The sequence below is a fragment of the Falco peregrinus genome, chromosome 6, assembly GCF_023634155.1.
Source record: "Falco peregrinus isolate bFalPer1 chromosome 6, bFalPer1.pri, whole genome shotgun sequence".
Lineage (NCBI taxonomy): Eukaryota > Metazoa > Chordata > Aves > Falconiformes > Falconidae > Falco > Falco peregrinus.
The window spans coordinates 30,610,898-30,633,274 of NC_073726.1; the positions used below are offsets into that span (position 1 = coordinate 30,610,898).

Genomic DNA, 22,377 nt, shown 5'->3' on the forward strand with positions numbered 1-22,377 from the left:
GCCTGGTTTGGTTGGGCATGTCTTAGAGACCACTAAAGAGTTCCCCATCACTTAAAGTTTCAGCATGGTTTTCCACAGAGATGCCAAAGCTCTGAGCCTTTAGAGGTAGATTTTTCTGTATCTGTTAATCGCCATGTAATTGCAGAGTAAATCGTATATGGTGATTTCTGTCCATTACGGCAGAGTACTAGTTGCACGATAATTTCTCTTTGGACAAACTAAACACAATTAGGCACTAATCTGCAAGGCCCTGTGATTACAATCTAGTTGTAGGGTATTTATGGGTATAAGCTTTGTGGTTACCATGGAAGTAAAGAGCAGCTGCAGGTTAGCAGAGTCCTTTGCAATAGCGCTGTACCCGACAGTCTCATTCAGTATTAGCATTTTTATGACACTTTTTGGTGACACTGCCAGCAAGATGCAAGATGATGCAGAGCCGCTTGGACTCACAACACTGGCTTTTCACAGTTTTTTGGAGCTATGAGCAAGGATGGGGAGACATGAGTGGGAAGGAAAATGTCTGAAAAGTAGAGAATAATTAATTTTCTGCCACTCAGGAGCTTTCCAAATGCCTGCTTTGCACAGCACTTGCAAATGCTGATTGGGAGTGGGAAAGAACATGTATACAGAACCACCGGTCACCCTTACGTCAGACACTGAGTCTGTAGGTGCCTGAGAAAGCGCTACTTTCTGCCTCAGCAGAGCCTTATGTGCATGTGTTGGGATTTAGCTGTTAGCAAACCTAGACAGGGCTGCCAAGGGACAGGCAGCTGCAGTCCCCCAGAGCCTTTCATCCCACTGAGAATCTAAGCACCAGCAGCAGGAGGCCAGCTGGGATTTTAGATCTAGATCTGTCTGCAGCACCAGGGGCAAACACATATTAGACTTGTTAACTCAGCAGACTTGATCCAGAACTGGAAATGGATGCAAGGGAATAAACAAGGGGATCCCCATGGAAGAGCTCCAAGGATGAAGCCAGCTGGGGGCTGGAACGAGGATGCTCACGCTGCCATGCCTGGCCTGCTCAGACAGCTTGTGGGCTGCACAGCAGTGAAACAGAGCAATTTGCAACATAACAGTGAGTAAATGCTCCATCCTCTTCAGACCACAGGAGCTGCTAACTCGTTGTGACCCCTGTTCAAAGCCCACTGAACTTAATAGGAGTCTTTGAAAAGGATTTGCTCAGCTGTAACAATAAGATGGAAATATGTTTCAGAGAAGAAAAAAGGGATAGTGTATCGATCTCCAGGACAGCAGAGCTTCCTGGATACTCTTGATAAGAGCATTCATACTATTAGGGCTTGTGTATATACGTTGCCTTGTACAACTTTCTCCAGCACAGGCAGAACTGCTCAAAAGGCATAAATCTGACCTCTGAATCTGCCAAATCTGGATTCCCACCATACAAATCAAATCAAAGCAGAAAATTACAGGCAATTTAGAGGCCCAAACTGAGAAAGAGAAGCTGCCTTTCCGGAAAGGCAGACTGGCTCCCATCAGGAAATGCCAAAGATCTGTTAGAAGGAGCTGTTGTAATTCACATGAACAACACAGCGTGTTTTGAACTCCCAAGTACCAGTTCTTTGTCTCTTAAGCTTTTTGCTAGTATCAGATACTCCTGCAACACAGGCTGAGCCCATCACATCACTTGGCCATTTTGCTGTGGCATTAGCAGTTTAACATATTACACGTAAGCTACTGTAAACATGTTGATTGTTTGTCTCATGGAAGCTCACAATCCTCGGACTGAGAGGATGGCTGCAAAATCACGGCTAGCAGCTCTACAACAGCTATGGAAACATTAGACCCCTTCATGGAAAAATATTTTGCCTTTCAGAAATCTGCAAATTCCTGTCTCTTTTGGGCATCCAGTTACTACAGGCACCCTACATTAGAGGAACTCAGCTTCACAGATCTCTGTGAATTTGCGGTTTGTGCAAATCCATCGCCATGCTTGACCTCTTGCTGCATCCTGCTGGAACGCTGTATCGCTGGGTAAAGTTCTTTGGTAGTTTGGCTTGGGCATGCTGAGGACAATAAACCAAGAGTGGTTACATGGTATTTCCCCCTTGTATCTTAAGCATGTTCAATAGACATCTGCAGACAAACAGCATTTTAGCAGTATTTTAGTGTTAACCTGTTTTCCCTTACACCAATTTTGTGATTAGAGCTTGGAACTGGGAACCGATTCCTGTACCTGGCTCTGTCACTAACTCTGTGTGATCCTGGGCAAATCATTTAATCCCTCTTTGCACCAATTTTCCAGCCATAAACTATAGGCAGAAAACTTCTTGCCCACAGTCATCCCGCCTCTTTGGACTTTTTGTTTCCCAGAGCTAGGACTGAATTTTTATGTCTAGGTATCACCCAGGACAATAGAGCCCACAACATGACTGGGGTTTCTCTGTGCTATCTGAATGTAGATAAACAATAATGATGCATCATAATAATTGAGAAGTGGATGCACAACTAACAGCCCCGTGCTTGTCTTCCTTTGGCTGCCCATAAGCATGTTTTCCCACAAGTTCTGTGAATAGCTGCTGACTTTTTCCCAGCAGTGTTTCTTGTATGGGTTTTCCTAGAACTCCTCCCGCTGCATGAGCCACACCACAAAGTCAAATGGCACTGAGATCTCTTGCTCAAGTGTAATGGTGTGACAAATACAACATATTTGCTTTTCTTATTCCTAGGTTACACAGCATTTTCAGCTGTACTATCTCAGGTCTCATGGCACACAGACCTGCGAAGGACTCAAGGCAAATTATCAGCAGGGATTTTGCTGCTAGAAATCAGTGTCTGCTGCCTCTGTGTGCCAAAGTTTGGCAATGGGTAGGCTCATACTGAGCAAGAACATGAGTTTTGTCACTGAAGCAGGTAAGAGCAATGGTCATGGCATGGTCAGTTCGGTCATTTCTCACCCATCTCCCAACATCTCACCCTGTTCCTCATGCCAAAGGCTGCTAATATTGGGATGATTGCAAGTACTGGGTCTCCCACTGTTTCCCACTGGGGAGATTGCTCCCTGCTCTGGTAGATCTAGCAATTTCAGCCATTCCTCCTGACATTTTTACTTATTTATTTATATGCCTCTTTGGCTCTCCTCCTTTTCATTTCCTCCCATCACTCTGTGTCCAGACTGTCGGCAGAGCTATCATAAGTGCAATAAGGAATGGCAGTAGGGTCTCTCTGAGTGATAATTGCATGCCTTGGGTGGTGTGATGGAGGACAAAGCCCAGAGCTGAGAGTCTCAAACCACTTGACAAGAACAATAATTGTCCCGAAGCATGCTGCCTGCAGTGACTTATTGCCGTTATCAAATGAAATATCTCCAGGAAAGACAGGGGGAGAGACCGAGCTGGCTGCTGATGGGACCGAGCACCTAGGCACCGTCAGTGTTGGATATGACATTACTGACACACTGTCAGATAGGCTGGTCCCACCTGGGTGTTCTTATAGCATCCTTTAACTGAAGTTGGAGACACTTGGAAAATTGCCTGCTCAAAAATGGTTCTGATCCCTGGTTAAAATCTTGAAGGACCAGGCAGTGGAAAGCAAGAATTAAGTTTTTTTCCTGCTTTCACACAGGATCGTATCAGAAAAAAGCCTGCATTTTGCAGAAGTTATTATGCAAGAGCTGAATTTGAGCTCATCGATGCCTAGTGTGTGATGGGAGGGGGTAGATCTTGAGGCTTATGAAGGAAAACAAGCCAAGAAAGATTGCTTAGTCTAGCATGCACCACCAACAGAAAGATCTGCTGGCAGGATAGCATCCCTTCAGGGACACACCATCACAACACATCCTCCCACCCTCCTTTGGACCTTCTCCAAGCCTGCAATGCAGGTGCTACATGCAGTGTCTCATCCAGCAACTCTGCCGAGGGGGCTGATTCAATTTGCAAACAAGCTCATATGGCTGTTTCTAAAACCAGGTGACCCTCGGAGCACAGGCTCATTGTATTGCAGTGGCTCCAGACAGAATGCTAGTTCTGGCAGGGAAGGAAATAATCATGATGGAGACATATCTACAGCACTCCTTCCCTATTGTCTGTGTCCTCTGCCACCTGCTCAAACAGAGCTGAGGCTTCTCTGTTCCTTTTTTGTACCTGTGTGACTGTTTCTTTCTTTCATCTGGCTCTCCTTTCCACATCTCTTTCTTTCAATGTCTGGCAAATTCAGAGCAACAATGAAATAACATTTTTCAGGGAAAAAAAAAAAAGAAAAGAAAAGAAAAAGAAACTCAAATCAGAGAGTCAAAGTGCCTTCAAAAGAAAAGGGAAGAAAAGAGAAGGAAAGAGAAGGGAAAAGAGAGAGAAAGCAGAAAACAGGATAGAAACGAGTTGCATATATTCCAAAATAAGCTCTCTCCCTGAAAAAGGGAGAGGTTCACCTGAGCCAGCACCAAACATAGGATGGACATCTTACAGACACCACACAGCAGCAGGGTCATGAAGTGTCTTGGCATTAGCCCGAGACAGCCCTGCTACCCTGGCGCAGCTCAGGAGTGGCCTTCAGTGCTCCAGCTTATGAAAACAAACATTAAAATGACAACAGTGCTGTCACAACGCTCAGGCATCCCATGAGCAAATGCATCTGGGATGATTCATCAGAGCCCACTTCTCTGGCCCTAGGCACTAGCAGCTTCTTGGGGCATGCAGGTACTATGGGAATAGTAACCACTACCTCTCAAAACCAGGCTCATTTATTAGATACCACAACTTGGATGCTGAGAGGAACCCCTCAGGACTACAGAGGCAGTCAGTCCCCTGCTCAGCCCAACTATGCTTAAAACCAGCCAGAGGTAATTCATGTTGATGCTTATGTGTGCCAGAGAATTCATGACTCTAAAGGGTGGTTGCTGTCTTCCCTGTTAAGACTCTTTGGACAGATACATAGACTCTGCCTGTCGCAGCACAATCAAAACTAGCTGTCTGCACAAGGCTTTGACCATCACATACCAGGTTAACTTCAATAAGTAGTTAGCACACCTTGCCCCTGCACAGCTACAAGTGGAGATACCTTCAACAAGCACATAAATGCCAGCAAGAATACCACCAGGCCAAGGAGCAGCAGCAGTGGCAGGAGCCACCCGTGGCACCACACCGCTCCCGCGCCTTCTCCCAGCACAGCCATCACCACTGTCCAGCCGGACCTGCTCTGGACCTGCCACCACTGCGGGCTGCTGCCATATCAGGCCATACACTCCACCACTACTGCCTGTTACCCTCAGTCTCTTGGCTCCACGGTGGTCAAGCTTCCTTCTCTTTGATCCCAACAGCTCACCTTTACTGGTGTCTGATCTGGATCTCCAGGCTTTTGCCACCTATCTCAATGTGATCTGGATGGCAGGCTATCCCTGCCTACGTTGGGCACCACCGTCACCGCTCAAAGCTTCAAATATCCCCTGGAACAGCCATTATTGCTGTCACTGCTCATTACACTCAGTCTCATAATCTGAAGGTCGTGAGTTTGTGTCTCACACAGGGAATCAATTGTCACAGCACTAACAAGCTATCAAGCTGCAACAAGGCTTTTACCATCCCATCCCAGGTTAACTTCAATAAGTAGCTCCCATGCCTTGCCCCAGCACGGCCACCAATCCCCCACAAATTTTCAACAGTTCATCTACTGCCCGTGCTGTTTCTTCAGCCTCTTCAGGCCAGTCCACCCTGCTTCTTGCCTCTGCTGCATCCTTCTCCTTATCTCTCCTCCACCCAGGGCACTCTCTCCCCTCCCTCTGCTTCTTCCAGGTCTCTCTTCATCCAGAGCTCCTCTTCCATCCCCCTCAGAGCTATTTAACTACTTAGCAGGAACCAGCCACAGCTGCACCTTACCCACATCAGCCAACCCACCGCCCCTGAAGCCAGCCCACAGCTGTATATTATCAATGATAATTAACCCAGCTTCATTCCTCTACATCTCCTCTACATCTGCCCAGGTTCATAGCCTTTTAGCCACAGACTTTCACCATTGTAAAAGATTTTATTTTGATTTTTTAAAGTGTAGTGCCCTGTTAACTTCTCAAGGCACCCATTTCTGTGAAACTTCAAACCTGGATTCTCACAGGCTGCTAACCAGTAATGAAAGTCAGCGGGAGGGAGGGGGACTAAGAACAAACACAAGAATTTCATTGGGAAGTTACTTGTTTGCTACAGATCATAAAATGTGTGAACTGCCTATAACCTTCAGCACGCTGCTTAATACAGCAGAATATGTTGTGACGGATTTTAACAAGCGCTGCCCGGCGTGGAGTGGCAGATCTGCAGTGAAGTGGCTAAAGCCTGTAATTAGCTCTTTCACTAATAAATCATCTCACAGTAGCAACAATGACTCAAATGCATGTCTTGGAGACACGAGTCTTGTGGAGAAACCTCAGGAGAAGCGGAGACCACCATTGCACCTATGCACAGCTCCTGGCAGATGCCCTCAAAACTGGCATTGCTGTGGTGACAGCTCCATTGTGACTCAGACAGGCTCCCTGGGAGTTACTACTGGTCCTGCACTGCATATTGGGAAGTGGAGGTGGGCCAAGGTAAGGAGACTAGCCAAAGGTCACACGGTGAATCAGTGGCTGGAGGAAGGTTTGACTCAAGCCTTCAGCATCACACCCTTCTTTTGACCCATTACATGCTGGCATCTGTGAGACTGTTTATATGGGTTTTTATATGGCCCATCGCCAAAACACCATATAATAACCTTAACTCTCAATGTTGACATGAACGCCTGTCCCTTTTGAATGCACACAAGGATGTGGCACTGTGAGGATATGGGCAGGTTAAGCTGGTAATAAAGCCTATAGGTCATGGCTAAGGTGCTCCATACAGCTAAATGCTGGGATCCAAGGGTAAAAGCAACTACTGGGTGGTGACACCAGCCAGCCTAAAGAGCAAAAAGGGCAGTCTGCAAGCTACCAACCAGCCTTTCCTTGACTGTGACTGGAATCAGGTAGGCAATAAGGTAAAAAGGGCTGCAACACAACCCCAGGTCCCATTGGGACAGCGCTATAGGCACTCCCAGTCCTCCTTGCACCACTCCCAAGCACACAGGGTTGGCTCACCGAGGTGTTCTGGCACTGCACGCTGGAGCTGTTGAACCTCAGGGCAGGCACGCGCTGCTCGTTGCCCTGGATGTTCAAGATGCACTCGTAGCCTCGCTGGCCCGACTGTGGCTGGGGCAGGTTCTTGGCCTTCAGCGTGATTGGCTTGACCACTTCCACGGGCACCAGGATCTTCTCTGCCTGCAGCAGCTGGGGACAGTCCTAAGGAAAGAGAAGACAACATGCCAAGTCAGCACATGTGTTTCCCAGCTGCAGGTGGAGTCCTCTGATGCTTCTCACTTCACGCTTCACTTCAACAGATTACAAAGCCTTTGCATCTCCCAGGGCCTCAACATATTACAAGGGTATTCAAGGAGCATTACCAGGAAGGCTCAGATAGGTGAGGAAGGATTTCTTTTACAGACCATCCTTTCCTATCTCCCTTATTTGCACTACAGACTTTCAACCTTCAGCATCCAAGGAAGCTACCTCTGGTGCTTTTTAATACCTGTTCTGTTAATCAGGTAGTGGGAAAGCAATTGTGTTGCACACAGGGACTTAGCCCAGCCACAATGCCATGACCTAAGAAGGGAATAAAGCAAAAATCTGAGTATAATTCCTTGCCTCCTCAACAGCCAACACATCATTATACAAAAGGCACAGCTCCAGCCAGCTTCAGCAAGACATGTTGTAAGCTACAGACTCTGAGCTGTTAAAAAGAGTTTGTTTTGGCTTAGGAGAGGACAGAATATTTATTACAGATGGATCCAGCTCCCAAGAAACAACTGTTGCACAGTGTGTAGAGATCTCTTGGAAAGCTTGCCACCGTTTCACCAAAGGAGCAATGCTAAGCGGATGTTACTAATCCAGTGCCTCTTGGTGGGTCCCTCGCACAGGTAGAGGTCTGGGCACCCAAAGCTGCAATGCAGAAGGCTGTATTCAAACTCTCATTAATTTGCACAGCTTTAGTTAAGAGTAGCAAAGCACTGCTTCTTCATAGTACAATTAGACAAGTGCAAGCTGTCAAATTCATGTATTCTAGGAAGCTATCAGCTCTTTAGGAAATTACTGCAGAATTCGCCTGGCTAATCCAAGGCAGTTTGATGTAAAATGGGATCCCTTAAAAAACCCACTGCAACAGGCTACAAAACATAAGCATACCATATGTACAGACCACACTGTCTTGATCATTTGTGAGCGCCTGGCTGTCCCCTCTTTTAATTCTTTTCAGGTCCTAAATGCCAGAAGAAAGGCTGTTCCTCTCTTTTTTTTTTCTTCTCTGAGTTGTGTTTAGCACACTGCCTGCTCTCTGTAGAGCACCATGTTATCATGACAGTGCACCTGCCCTGTCCAGTCCAGAGAGCAACAGCATTTCGGTCTGTCCTGCCCAACATTAAGGCCAGGTCCAGTCAGTGCAAGCAGAGACAGGGAACTTACATAAAGAGGTGTAAACTTAATCTGTAGGTGTGGGCAAGGGACAGCAGGGGGGAAATGACTAATCCAGGGCTGAAAAGTAGTGAAAGGGATTGAAAGGCTCTAAAGTGGAATTTATGGCTTATGAAAGCCTGGGAGCTTGTTAGAGCAGATGGTAGAAGCATCTTACTGAAGCAAATAGCTTAGGAAGATAAAGAAATGGATTAGACGTGTAACATCTGCAGTTACACCAACCAGGAATAGAATTACAAGAGCCATCAATCATCACCCTGTGGGTGTGAGCTGATCCATGGCCTGAGGCAGGAAGAAAACCCAGTAACCACCCATCATGTTGCTGCAGTGAAGTCCAGAAGCCTTCCTCAGCCTCCAAAGAGGGTCTGTCTGTCCTAGTGGGGATGCCAGACTGAAAAGTCCTTTGAGGCTACATGATTTCTCATCTGCACTTATAGGGTGATGCTAATGGTGTAAGTACTCAACAGCTGCTGATAGACTTCAGCTGGACTTGCCCAGACTAGCACTCAAACCAGGACAGCCAAGCACATGGTCACTGGAGCTGGAGGGAGGTAAACTATCTTGGGTTTGGTGGCCATTTGCCTGGGCTAATCCATCACAAGACCTAGTTTAATATCTGCTGCCAAGAACTGAGGCTTAATAAGCCATCACGTTAACTTGATGGGATGGTGTAAGGATTGGAGGTGGCAAGGTACTGCATTGCAGTGGTGAGCTTTACCACTGTGATGCTCTGCAGTCTTGGGGATCCTGCTGCTGAGCAGCACTTCAACAAGCAGACGTGTGAGGAGGCTCCAGAAAGCTGAGTATATGGGCAGTGGAAGTTGCCTTATGACCCATCGTGCACAAGACACAGCCAGTATGGAAAGAGGCTGTATCTGACCTCCAGGAGTGCTTGAGGAGGAATACCCTCTGCCAACACTCCCTGCTCTTGCTGTTGTCCTGTCCTGTGATGAAATGCCCCTAGGGAACTATAATATTTAAACATGATGGTTGAAGTGTCACAGAAGTGTTTTGTCTTGACAAATGGGCAATGCTTGGCAGTCTAGAAAGTCTTTCCAACCTTGGGTGCAATGGTCCTATCCTATTAAGGCACACAATCCTTAAGGTTAGCTGTAGGGTTAAGTAGCTATTCAGCATGATAAAGTGAGGCATAACCTAACCCTGGGTGCATTAGACATATAAAACCCCAGAGAGCAGGGGAAGAAGGTATTCTAGGCTGCGTTAAAACAACAGTGAGAGTTTCCAGTTCTTCTCACACCAGCAGATACCATGTGCGAATACCTTTTGGGACAGTGTGGCTTCAACACACCCTGGAACTTCCCCTTCCCCTGCCCAACATGTCCTGGGGCCTCTCAGTCAGCTCCCTCTCTTTCTCCTGGCACAAGAAAAGACCTTGGCAACATCATCTATATTGTTTTTCTCCCCAGCTATAAGAGTTGAGAGAGAGAGATGCACTGGCAGAGAGGATCAGTGGGACAGGAGGCTGGGAAAGCCCTATCTGTCGCTGAGCAGCCATTTCCCAAGAGTGGGCATTTTGCTTGATGTCTGTCAAATAGAAAAGCCTCTGAAGGGAGCTGGAGGATGGGGCTTGGAGATAGTCCACCATGTTACCTGCAGGCCAATCCCAGCTCTTCAGACTGGTCTTTCTTGTCTAGCTTTATCCTGTCCCCCTCCACCACTGGTGCTGTAACCTTTCCGATAACACTTGTTTCAAGTTCATTAACAAGCAGTGATTGCGGCAGCCCCAAAACAGGATTCGTTTGCATATAAAAAGCTTTGCAGTGCTGTGAGGAAGTTCATTATAGATAATTGAAGAGGCAAGCGCCATAAAGAGGAAATCCTCCCAATGTGGCTTTATCTGATTGACCTAATGTTCTTTCTAATTGAAATGGGGGGGGTGGGGGGACAATTGCATTGGGTAATGTATTGCATAAAACCTCAGAGCTTGGACTAGGCTCTGGGTTTGAATTCAAATGTAGTATTCATTTTGCAGCACATGTCAAGCTTTGGATGCCTGGTCAGGCATTTTTGTATTTTTGAGATCAAAACATTAACCTGCTCAGAGCAGACCCTGCAGCAGGACCAAAGCAGAAAGATCCTTAAAAAAAGAGTTATCTTCAGTATTTTCCAATGGAGACACTTTCCCTTCACCCTTCCTCTGCAATGGACATCACCTAGGTTAGAAAAGCACAGTTTTCACATGATGTAGGGGAAATAAAACCATCCACTAACAACAACTGTACCAAGGAAAGTTACAGTCCCATCCCTTTTGTCTTTGGTATATAATAAATTAAGCCTTTCCCCCAACTCTACAGGGAACTGGTTCAGATTCCAGAGGAGCTAAAATCCAGTTCAATCTGTACCAGGGCAACACATTTGAAAGCGGACTCTTGTTGATTCATTTTGTGTATGTAGCTTCATTGTCTTCATTAAATGTTTTCGAAAGAGTCATTCTCCTTAAAATAATATCCTCCACCCTTGCCAATTACTTGTATCAGCAGCAATGCACACCTCAAATCACCAGATTTTGCCAGTTATCAAGTCAGAGAGCTTTTGTAGTGAAAACACGGCCTGAAATGGGCTGTACTCACTGGGTCGATGGTAGTTTAATTTTCTTTATTTATAACTCCTTATAGAATCACTGAAAATGTGTTTTTCTGCAGCTTGCAGGAATAAAGAAGTCTCAGAAATATGAGAACCCTTTCTCTCCTTTTCTTTCACATATGTGTTATGGCCCTCATCACAGTTATACCTGAGTGAGTCCCCAGCGAGAGCTATCATGAGTATTTTGCTAAAGAGGACAATGAAACCTCTCTGAAGCTATGTGGTCTTAGCCCTGAACTAATCAGTTTGGTACCTTTATGGTGCTTCATACATATATAGTTATGATTTCATGGAGGTTTCACCATGCTGTTTTCTAGTTTAAGCAGGAGACTGACCAGATACTCTGAGTTATCATCCTCTCCTAGGGATGAAACATGTAGGGATCTTTCACAGTCTAGTGATATTGCGTGGATTTTCTTCTAACCTTCTTTTGTACAGTTTCACTCTCTGTTGCTGTTTATAGCCAGGATCATGAGCCCAAGTCTCATCAAAGTGTTTTCCGTTTTCCAAAAGAAAACGGGTGTGATCTGCTGTGAATAGTAGGCATCCCACAAGGGAACAGGTGAAACATCTGTGAAGGTTTAATTAAAGGGGTCCTCAAACTATGGCCCGCGGGCCAGATACGGCCCCCCAGGGTCCTCAATCCAGCCCCTGGTATTTACAGACACCCCCCCGCCACCCCCCCGCACCGGGGGTTGGGGGGGCAAACCAAGCAGCCGCAGATGGCTGCCTGCCACTTCATCTGCGCGCCGGCCCCCTGGTTAAAAAGTTTGAGGACCCCTGGTAATACAATGACCCATCCACCTATCAAGAGTCTCGACCTTATATTGGTGTCCCAGTTCATTTCTCTTCCCCTGTGCATCTCTTATCATCCAGAGCATTCAGGTGGGGGAATCTTTCCTACTTTTCCTTTGTACTGCTCCCTCATGATCCCTGGTAGCATTAACTGGATCTCCACTTTCTACAGAAGGAAACTGGAGCTCATCTATGGCTGACTGCACTGTAGGAATCTTTGGCAAGATATATTCAACTCTTGGCAGTGGGTTTTCACCCTTTCTTTCCTAGAAAAGTAGGAGTCATCTCCATTCAGGACCAGACACAGCCATCACCATCAATTCCTCCAATACTGATCTCAAAGCATCCAGTTCCCCTTTTCTCCTGTCATCAAAATCTATTTCTTCACCCTCATTCAGGGCTTTTTTAAGACTTACTTTTCAATATCTCTCATTCAGCAACCATCTTTGTGCCTTATCCAAGCCATCTTGTCTGGAAGGAACATGACCACAAAGCGAATCTACATGGGGACCATAACTTACTCACTCAAGCCCTTCAGAACCCCACAAGAAATGACACTCATTGCTATTTACTCACATAATATGTAAAAACAATACATCTCTTGTCCATCTGCTCTGCTGAGCTGCAATGTACCATTTTGCCTGTGTCCTCTATGGTTTTCCCACCCTCCCACTCTGTGCTGTAATCAAGTCAAAAAGGGCAAGATTTGAGAGGCAGGGATTGAATGTAAAGATATCTAGACTACAGCATCTGGATGCTGTAAGTGAGATTAGATAAAAACACATTAAACCCAAAACAGAACAGAGAAAGAGAAAGAAAGGGAAGGAAGGAGCAAAAGGATCAAGGCAAACAAACAAACAGAGATATTTTTTCCCCCATTGATTCTAGAAGAATCAGATTTCACCTGGATAAAAAGCAGGAAATCAGCAAGTTGGCAGATGACAAGCAGCAAGGACTGCCTGGAATATGTTGCCTGAACTTTTTTCTCACACCTCAGCATGGTCACCCTAGGTCAGGGTTGTGACACCACCTGAGCAAAATCAGAGGCTTGTTCAGCAGCTACCCTGTACTGCTGCAAACAGAGAGCTTCAGGCTCTAGGGCTGACAAGCTGTTTTCTTCGATAAATCATTTTTAAACTCTTGCACAACTTCCCAGCCCGAGGATAAACTGGAGAAAGAAACAGCAAGGAGCTCGGCATTCCCAGTGTGAGAAGGGAAGGGGTGAGTTACAGTCCGCGTTGTGTTTACATTATTACACCACTAATTCTTAGCATCATAAAAAAATATATTTAGAATTTACACGAACAGTGCCGGAGAATGTTATTAGGTTATAAAGTGGAATCAGGTCAATGCTTCGTAGGCAGGATTCCAAGCTCCATAAATTTCTGGATATACTTCCTCCAAATTTACATTGGCACCAGCAGCAATCAAACCAGCTACAAAAAAGCTCACCCGGTCAAAGAATTTTTTAATGCATCATATATTTTATCTGCACTTCCTAAGTTTACGATGTTGTTAGTTTGATTGATGTTGTGCTTATTTATTACCACAGCAAAAGTAATAATACATGAAGAAAATGCTCAGAACTTTAAAGGCAGCTGATGAAGAGAAAGCAACAGGATTTATGGGAAGTGTAAACATCTGCAGAGACAACAAAGGAATAATTGAGTCTTTGCAAGGCTGTCACTTCTGGTGGCTGCTTTCTAGTTAAGAGTCTTCGATGCACTCAGGAGCAAATACCAGCTCTCTTTTGCCAGATACTGCAAGTGGTACTGGTGCCTGGGAAAAGGTGGTTGGCCTGGAGGCTGGTGCTCAGTCTATGGAAGAGATTTGGCCCTGCTTAAGCTCTGTGCACTCTGGTGGCTTGCACAGATTAGTGTACAAATATCACTGTTGAAGGAAGGGAACCCAACAGAAGTATCAGATCACTAGCTCAGCTGCCATAGGCTGTTGGGTCCCTGGCTTCGGTGTTGTGAAGGCTAAAGAGCAATAAGTGATGCTGATCATCCAAGAGTGGATACTGGAAAAGCAGAAGCTAAATGAAGATAACTAACCTCCTCTCATATGGCTCACTGCTGGATCCTGTTGATTGGGAGCAAAGTGACCCCCCCAAGGCCATGCAGGCATTACTGGGAAATGACCCAGGTCTGGTGAGAGCTTGATCTCAGCCTAGGACTATTCTGCCTCTGAAGTCAGTCCATATATCTCTGCTGATCAACATTAATGATTTTACTCTCCTTTAATTCTTTATTAATAGAGTCTTTCTCAGCTGGTCCATTATTGCACAAGGATCAAGGTCAGGCTGCCATAATTATCCAAGCACCACATTTATCCTTCTTAAATAGAGACACGTTAGCTTTCTTTCAGCCCTTTGCTGCTTTGACACACTCTCAGAAGGAAAAGTAATGATCCGGAGAACAGGAGCCTTCTGGTCACTGGGTGAGGGGAGTGGACTAGTGACAAAAATAGTAGATGATTGTGTCATTAGGTACATTTACTCAAAGGAGAGGGTCTACGGGAGACATGCAAGCAGTCTCAGCTCATGTGTTTCCTGAGTAACTGCCTGGTTTTGAAATCATAAAAATACACGCACTGAGGAAGGTGGTGTACATGCAAGCCACAAGATAACTGTGTATGTACTCAGGCAGTCTGTAACGTGTTAAAGGAAAACCCTAGGTAAGTAGAACAGCCCTTCAGAATAACACACATAGTAAAACTGCATTGTGCAAAGCCGTGGAAAGCACAGAGCAGAGCACAGGCAGCTTATAAAGCAGTAATGACTTCCTTCTCTAATTATTACTATATAAATCTGCATCCTTCTGCTTAGCCAGCCTTCTGGCCTTCTGTAAGGACTTTATCTGAAGTTCCAAGATGTGATGTATATCAAAGCACTGTACATGCATGGCAGCCCAGTGAGGCTGCAAATTTTGAGCACTGCAGTAATACCCCTTACTGCTCATCCCTGTTGGTGCCAAGGACTTTGACATGTCACTCCTCCACAAAGCTGTTTCCTGTACAGCTGTGCCAACAAATCAGTTTTGCTTGCCTAAAGGACATTCTCCAAGGCTCCCTCATAAGCGACAGGGACTCCCATGACAACACTCTCACATGGGGATATCTGGTCTGTAACAAGGGTTGAGCCCAAGCTGTGACACTTTCCTCCTAAGAGAACCAAAGGTCTGTTTCTTATCTAAAGCTTCCCATTTTTACAAAGTTATTAGGAACTTGGTATCTTTGAGAGCTCCAGACTTTGGCCCAACTAGGCCAAGAATGGCCAATCAGTTCAGAAGTCAATAGAGGAGACAGAGTAACTGGTGGACCGGAGGTTGCACACACAGGCCACGTTGATGCAAATCCACTTTCTTCGGAAACCAGGACAGAAACCCAGAGAGTCATATTACTTTGGCTTCCACAGTGGGAAGGTCAGGACCATGATATCATGGCTTTTGTCAGCCTCCCCCACACCAAGATTCATGACAGTATGTGATAACATCCAAGCCAAAGCAAATGGACTCATGCTTAAAAACAAGGCAGAGAAGGAGGGTCTGGGCTCAGCCTCCTGGAGATGTCCCAAGCAGGGCAGGAGATAAATTCCAGCCTCACCTCTTATCTGTAGCTTCAACATCCTGAGGATGTTTCTCATTGGCCATGATCCAAAAGCTCATATGAAGCAGTGATTGCAGCTGATGTTACAATGAAGAAAAGCAAAATTCTCCTGCTTTAGAGCCAGGCCATCAGCATCAGGGCTAAGTCTGAATGGGGAGCTGTCTTTCCTGCCTCAAACAGCAGGGTGCCATACAGATCCTTGCAGTCCTAACAGATGTCCAGATAGCCAGAAAATTCTGTAGTCACTTGAGGCATTACAGTGGCATTGCACTGAGCTGGGCTATCAAAACAACATAAGCTCTTCCCGATGTTATTTCAAGGGTGCTGTGTTGGCAGGGACAGATGAACATTACCCTGTTGCATTCTGAGATCACTTTGTCCCATGGGATAAATAAACTTGCATTACAAAGATGAGCAGCCCAACTGTTATGCATAACATATAGCAAGGACGCGATACTGAGTGTCAGATGTTTCTTACACCTCCATTCAGACTAACCTCCCTGAGCTACTCCTAGGAAGTACTTGAACAAGTTCTTGACTGCTCGCTCACATGGTGGCTGGATAAACTAAGTTCTAAGAAAACAAGATGTGTATTAAGGTAGGAGTAACCACTCACAGGGAGGCTTTTTTTTCCATCAGTTCTCTGTTCCCCTTGTGATTCAGTTGGAGGTCTCGACAAGGAGAGACATGATGGAGCTGCCCTGCACCAGGACAGATTTCCTGCAGATCCACATCCCAGTAATCACAGATCCTGCTAAGTTACTGCAGAAACTGAGCAAGTCACCAGCCTCTTCCCCTGCCAGTTGAATGAATGCAGGGCAGAAAGGCTCAGAGATGAAAAAGGTGCTCCAAAATAACAGAAGAAACCACCCTGCACACAGGCTTTCCATCTTTTCCTTCACCTCAGTGCAAGTCAGTATGACTTGCAGATAACAGCAAAATACCTAATTTGTTTGTACATGCAGAAAGACTTCTTATGAACAGCCCCCACTGCGAGATTGCAGCTCTGAGTACTATACACTGTACAAGCCCCTACTAACAGAAAGTGCTTACCTGACTCAGGAGAGGGTGTGAGAGAAACAGGGGCACAGAAAGGTGAATGTGTCTGAGCCAACTTAGAGCCAGGTATAAAACCCTCATCTGCTGAAATACAACCAGTGGCCTCATACACGACCTAATACTACCTCTGAGCAGTATCTTCATATTCTAACAGGACTCCATGACCATGTCGAAAGCTTTCTGCCTGGCCTCCAACTTCTGTCTTTAACTTCCTCTTATTATTATCTGAAGCACCCTCCTCTGAAGAAGATGTGCCCGCTACATGATACATCCCCATTTCTGCGAAAGGGCTGTAATGGTGGATGAGGGATGAAATGCCAAACCACCAGGAGCCCCAGGGCATGGCTGGATCCAAACAGTCAGCTACAGCCTCCTCCCAGATTACCCCTGCATCTTCCCTGGACAGGATGCTGACAAGACTGAACTCCATCACACGTGCTTGGAAACACTTCTAAGAGCTAAACAGATGATAAACACCAAACCCCCCATGCTGCTTAAAAGCAGGTGCCACAAAATGCATGCATCACTATGCCAGATCCCATCAGCATGGGGTGACTCTTGCTGCCTGCAGCAGCTGCTTGTCTAGAGCTGCTCCTCGCCTCTCCTGCCGGTCCCCCTGCCTGCTCACATCACTTAAAGGCAGCAGGTTCCCTGCAGTTGCCATAGAAACTACACCTCACACCCTCCCCTTAATGATAGACAGGTGCCAGGATAAGTGAGCGGGTAATTGACAAGCGGGAAAGGATTCGGCACTCTGATTTTGGCCTTGCTGCAACCGTCATTAGAGTCCCTGAGAAATGAGAGATACATTAATTTGAGCAGTGATGGCTTTTCTCTCCTCCCTGTGCTGATGCTTCCAGAAGCTGCCTCTCTGGCCCAGTTAAGAAAGGCTGGAAACAGGAGCGGGAGGGAAACCGGGCAGTTGCCACAGCAACAGCTGAAGATGCATCACCAGAAGATTTGCCGATGCAAGGGAGCAAAGGGTTGGCCATGCTCACCTGATGGCCCAGCAGGTCATCTGCCCCCTGCCCAGCGCACTCACCCAGGCATTTCCACCGGGGTGCATTTCGGGAGGGGGTGGGCACTGTATCTTCCTTCTGTACCTTGCAAAGAAGGCAAAGTAAGACATCTGGGGGCCCTGAAAACCTGCCTGCTTTTTGAGAACTTGGGGCCAAGCCCTTCTGGAGCCAGGCTGAGATGCACTGGCGGGGCGGGAAGGGCGTTGCTGAGTTTACTACAAAGTCCACCACAATGAGGAGTTGTGGGCATTACCACATAGAATAGAACAGAATTGGCATTAGAACTGAATGGAGTGGAACAGAACAGAATAGGACATGATAGGATACTTTTCAGTTGGAAAGGACCTACTACAATCATCTAGTCCAACTGCCTGACCACTTTGGGGTTGACCAAAAGTTAAAAGCATGATAAGGGCATTGTCCAAATGCCTCTTAGATGCCTGCCAGTTCAGGCTGAGCTGTCATTATCACTCCGTGCCTCTTTTCGTCACCTCCTTTCTTTCCTGTTTCCCCAAAACCCACCCCCAAGAAGGACAGGCAGGCGGTCAGAGATAAATCAGTGCACTCCACTGCAGAGGCCACCGGTACAGCTCTTTGTTTGGCACAGGGCATGAGCAAGTGCTGGGCAAAGCAGCACTCCGCTCCTCAGCAGCTGCTTGCCAGCATGCGGCTCACACAGCTTTCTATCGCTTTTGACAAATTAATATTTGAAGCAGTTGTTTCTTTTATGTGGGCTTTACTGTCATTAGCACGTAAAACTCGACATAAAACACTTTGGTGCGAGATCTTTTCTTCTGTTCTCTTTTTAGGCAGCAGATGAAAATCCTTTTAATAAAAAGCTTGTTTGGGGGAGGAAGAAAAACACACGCACACACAAATCGGTTGAACAGGGAAAGATGAAAACCTCCTTCAAGGTAATTAAATGATTATGCATCTTTTAAACCCCGCGGATAATAGATTTGTTATCTAGGCTTGCTTCTGCCTTTGCCATTTTTCCCCCCCTCTTTCCCCCCCACCCCCAAAGCTAAAATCCTTGCAAGGCCCAGAACAAGATCATGTTCATTTGAAAAGAAGGCACAAAAGAAGACTTAATCCTTTATCCCATCAACTCAAGTAGGCTACCCCAGCTTACCCATCCTTGTACAGATGTCTATGAAACACTGGCTTGAAAACTACCTCCCTGGGTCAGAGTAGGTCTGTACAAAGACAAGATGGATAATGCAGTCAGGTGTAGTGGGTGATATATATCAGGAGAGACAGATAACTGTTTCTGTAGCTTCTGTCACACCCGAGACCTTCAGATCAACTGCTTTACTCCTCCATGCCTCAGTTTCACTCCACTACTTGTTGATTGTTCTGCCCATTTGCAGAACAAAATGACTGACCTTTCTTGCTTGGTGACTGTGTCAGGCAAGGGTTGATTTCACAGTGTGTTAGTCTGCAACGCAATCGTTTATGGTGCAACACTATGCCTGCACTATGACTTTAGCAACAAATGTCAAAGCAGAGACAGGATGCCAAGAAAAAAAAACACAACACAAAACCCAAAGAACCAAAAAACCAGAAACTTGGCCTGCTCCACTCTATCTTTGAGGCTAATTATCTCTACTTTTGCCATCAGCTCCCTTTGGGAAATACAACAACAACAAGCCACTTCAGTAATAAAATGTCTTTTCTTTCTTATTCTTTCCTTTCCTGTTCTCAATAGCAATACCATCAGCTCCCCTTTACAAAGCAAGAAGTCACTCAGTATATTTCAAGCTAGTGGACTTAGCTTTTCAAAACCCACTATAAAGGGAAATTATATGCCAAGGTGAAGTATTTCTGTCGCAAATCATCCAGAGACATCGTCAACCATAGTTGATTGAGTTCAGTGCCATAATCATAAATACTCTTGCTTTATGATCACGTTGGAGTTCTTCACCAGGAGCAAACATGGGCTTTCCCAAGGCTTCCAGTCTAGTTGATTCAGCTTTATTGTGGGTAGAGCTGATTCACCAAGCACCTGACAAGTGATGGGTAAGAAAGTCACGTCTCTTTGTTGATATCGAGAGATGTGAATTTACTGTGTTTTCTCCATCTCTGGTTTAGTTTTGCCAGGCAGTTCTGGGAGAGCTGCCCTGTCCCAGCCTGGGGCTGGCTGGTTGCAGCTACTCACCATGCAATGCAAAGGCACACCTTGGATGGTAGATCACAGGCTATACAGATAGAAACAACATTTTGCCTTCCGGACAGCATGGGTCATGGTCTAAGCCTTTCTGCTGTCCCACTGGATCAGTCTCAAATTCATCCTGCACTCCACATTAATCAGCAACTCATACTATACAGAGAGGAGAAAAAAAAAAAAAAAGCAAGCAAAAAACCCAAACAAAATCCTTTCAGAAAACATGAAGACGACCTGAAAGAAAGGCAGGTTGAGCCCATGGGAATCCAGAAACTTGTGAGATATGCTAAGGAAATTATGGAGTCAGAAGTAGGGTACAAGCCTCCCTCCAAAGAGTTCTCCAGGCTGGTCCAGAGGTGATGGGTACCAACCCAATTGGTCCATTTGCAGCCCAGGCCATCTGGAGAGTGGGAAACCTCTTCCCACATGATGGAAAGATGCTATATAGGCAAAAAGAGAAAAAAAAATTACCTAGAGGTGGGCGTATCAACAAAAGAAGGTGAAGGCTATAGTGAAGGGGAGAGGAGCAGGTTTGGCATGCCAGCAATGATGATTACAGAGGGAAGGAGTTTCTGGCACCAATCCATACGACAGAGTAACATCAATATTTGTTTACTTGGCAAGGAGTCTCTTGGTGCAATCAGACCATACAATCCTGGAAGCCGGCCATGCTAATCTGCTCAGCTGATACATGGAAGGACTGCAAATAGCATGGTCCAACCACCCCATGCTGGTAGTACAGTTTCCCATGAATACCTCCTCAAGACTTCCTTATTTAGCAGGTATTCATGCCTTGATGGTAGCAAACTCTGCCCCCTCCTCATCTTCCAGGGGTCCAAGTGCTTGTAGAGGAAAGGATCAAAAGGAGCACTGCAGATGGAGATGGAAGGCCAGTAAAAATAGCCCCACTCAAGGTGATGGTACATTTTGAGCACTACTGAAGATGGCACTGAGAATTCTGGAAATGGACCTTAGTCCTGTCAGCCTTGTGAGTCATGTCATCAGGAAGTGGGTGGAGGTCTGGATGGGCAATGAGGAGCCAGGCTTGGCTTCCATACCAAATGGTTTCCATTGTTCAAAGAACTCACTCAACAAATAGTCATGGGTAAAGGAGAGAAGAGGAAAGAAAGGTGAAAGTAAAAAATAGACAGTAGAAATTTCAGTGAGAGGGATGAGTCAGTGAGAAGATGTCTTCTCAAGAGAAGCATAAGAGATATAGGCAGCATTTGTTCCAAGTGTCATTTGACAAAGCCTTTCTGGCCACAGAGCGAATGTAAATCTGTGTTTGTCAGAATGCACTTATGATGCTGTCCTTCCCCTGCCCAAGTGTCCTTGAGGGCCACAAACACACCAATGGCAATGAGAAGGACCCTGAAGCTGCAGGGCATTTCTCACACTGCCAGGCAGAAAGCTGTCTCTGAAAGTTTTGGGGTTTGCAAGGCCATTATCCTTGCAGATACTGTCCAGTTGTTCCAGTGCTGAGAAATGTTTCTTCTGCACAGCACACAGGAAAAACCAGCTCCTGAGCTGAACAGCTGACTGGCAAATGTTGTGCCCTTTGGGAAAGAGATTTGTGCCCAGACATGGTTTTACTGCAGAAGCCAACAGCGGTGCAGCCCTTATTAGGAACGGCCGATGTAACATACAGTGTCGCATGATGCTGCCATTGCCTTGTAGATCAATAGTTGTCTTCTGAGGTCAGGTTTGTGCCTCTCCCTGCTGCCATGCAAATTGCACAGAGCAGCTTTGCAAGATCAGAGAGGAGCATTTGAAGCTCAGCAGGAAATCCTCTGTGAGAGGGGATAGAAGAGAGAAAGAGCAATCTCTGCTGACAGACAAAGCTCCCCAGACTAAGCTGTCTCCTAGTCTGAAGAGGATGCCTTTCAGAAACAAAACGAGTGAGAGGTGACAAAGCAGTGATGGAAAAGGTGTGCTAAAATAGGCAGATCTGCAGAGGATGAGTCCACTGTCTCCTCCCCAGTTCTGCAGAGATTGGATCTTGGAGGAGATACAGTAAAGACCAGGGGCTATGCCATCCTCAGTCCCTTCCCTGAGGAACTGGGGTGATGCAGAGCTTCTCATGATCTCCTTTCCAATTGGAGTGAGTGTCAGAAATACCAAGGATGTGATGGGGGTCGAGGAAGAAGGAGATGCACTAAGATTTGTAGGTGTTTCACTTTGGGCAGGGGGCTGGAGGATAGAAGAAGCGGGAACTAGGAAGGTGGGTCCCGTGCTTGGTACATGAGACACACCAGAGATGTCTGCCAGAGGAGGTAAATGGTGGTGGTATTGCACAGCAGGAAGCTGAGACAAAGCAGCCCAAGGAATTCCACCTGAGCAAGAGGTTGAGGTCCCTCCAGCTCCTGAAGTGAAAGGCACAGAGACCTGCAGCCAGCAGGACTGGCCAGGTCTGCCAAGGCTCCACGTGAGGGAATAGGGCCTGTCTGGCTGGGATAGCCTACCAAAAGGGCTGAACCCTGGGCTGCCTTCCTTCACCGCATCACCACTGAGCAGAAGGTGTCAAGCTCTCCAGCTCCTCAGCAAGTTTTCTAGCAGGTTTACAGCAAAATCTGAAGCCTGGTAGATGAAGAACTGGCACCCTCCCTGCTCACGCATATTTATGACCTGTCCTAATGCCACAGCAGTTCAGG

At 46.2% G+C, this 22,377-nt stretch overlaps 1 protein-coding gene across 2 annotated transcripts in view; it reads right to left on the reverse strand.

Moving 5' to 3' along the window:
- PLXNA4 (plexin A4) overlaps positions 1–22,377 on the reverse strand; it is a 456,052-nt gene that overhangs the window by 83,923 nt on the left and 349,752 nt on the right. For both annotated transcript variants that reach the window (XM_005236707.3, XM_027785664.2), the window contains exon 10: positions 7,055–7,255. In XM_005236707.3, the coding sequence (XP_005236764.1) occupies positions 7,055–7,255 (201 nt within the window). The remainder of the gene's footprint in view (positions 1–7,054; positions 7,256–22,377) is intronic.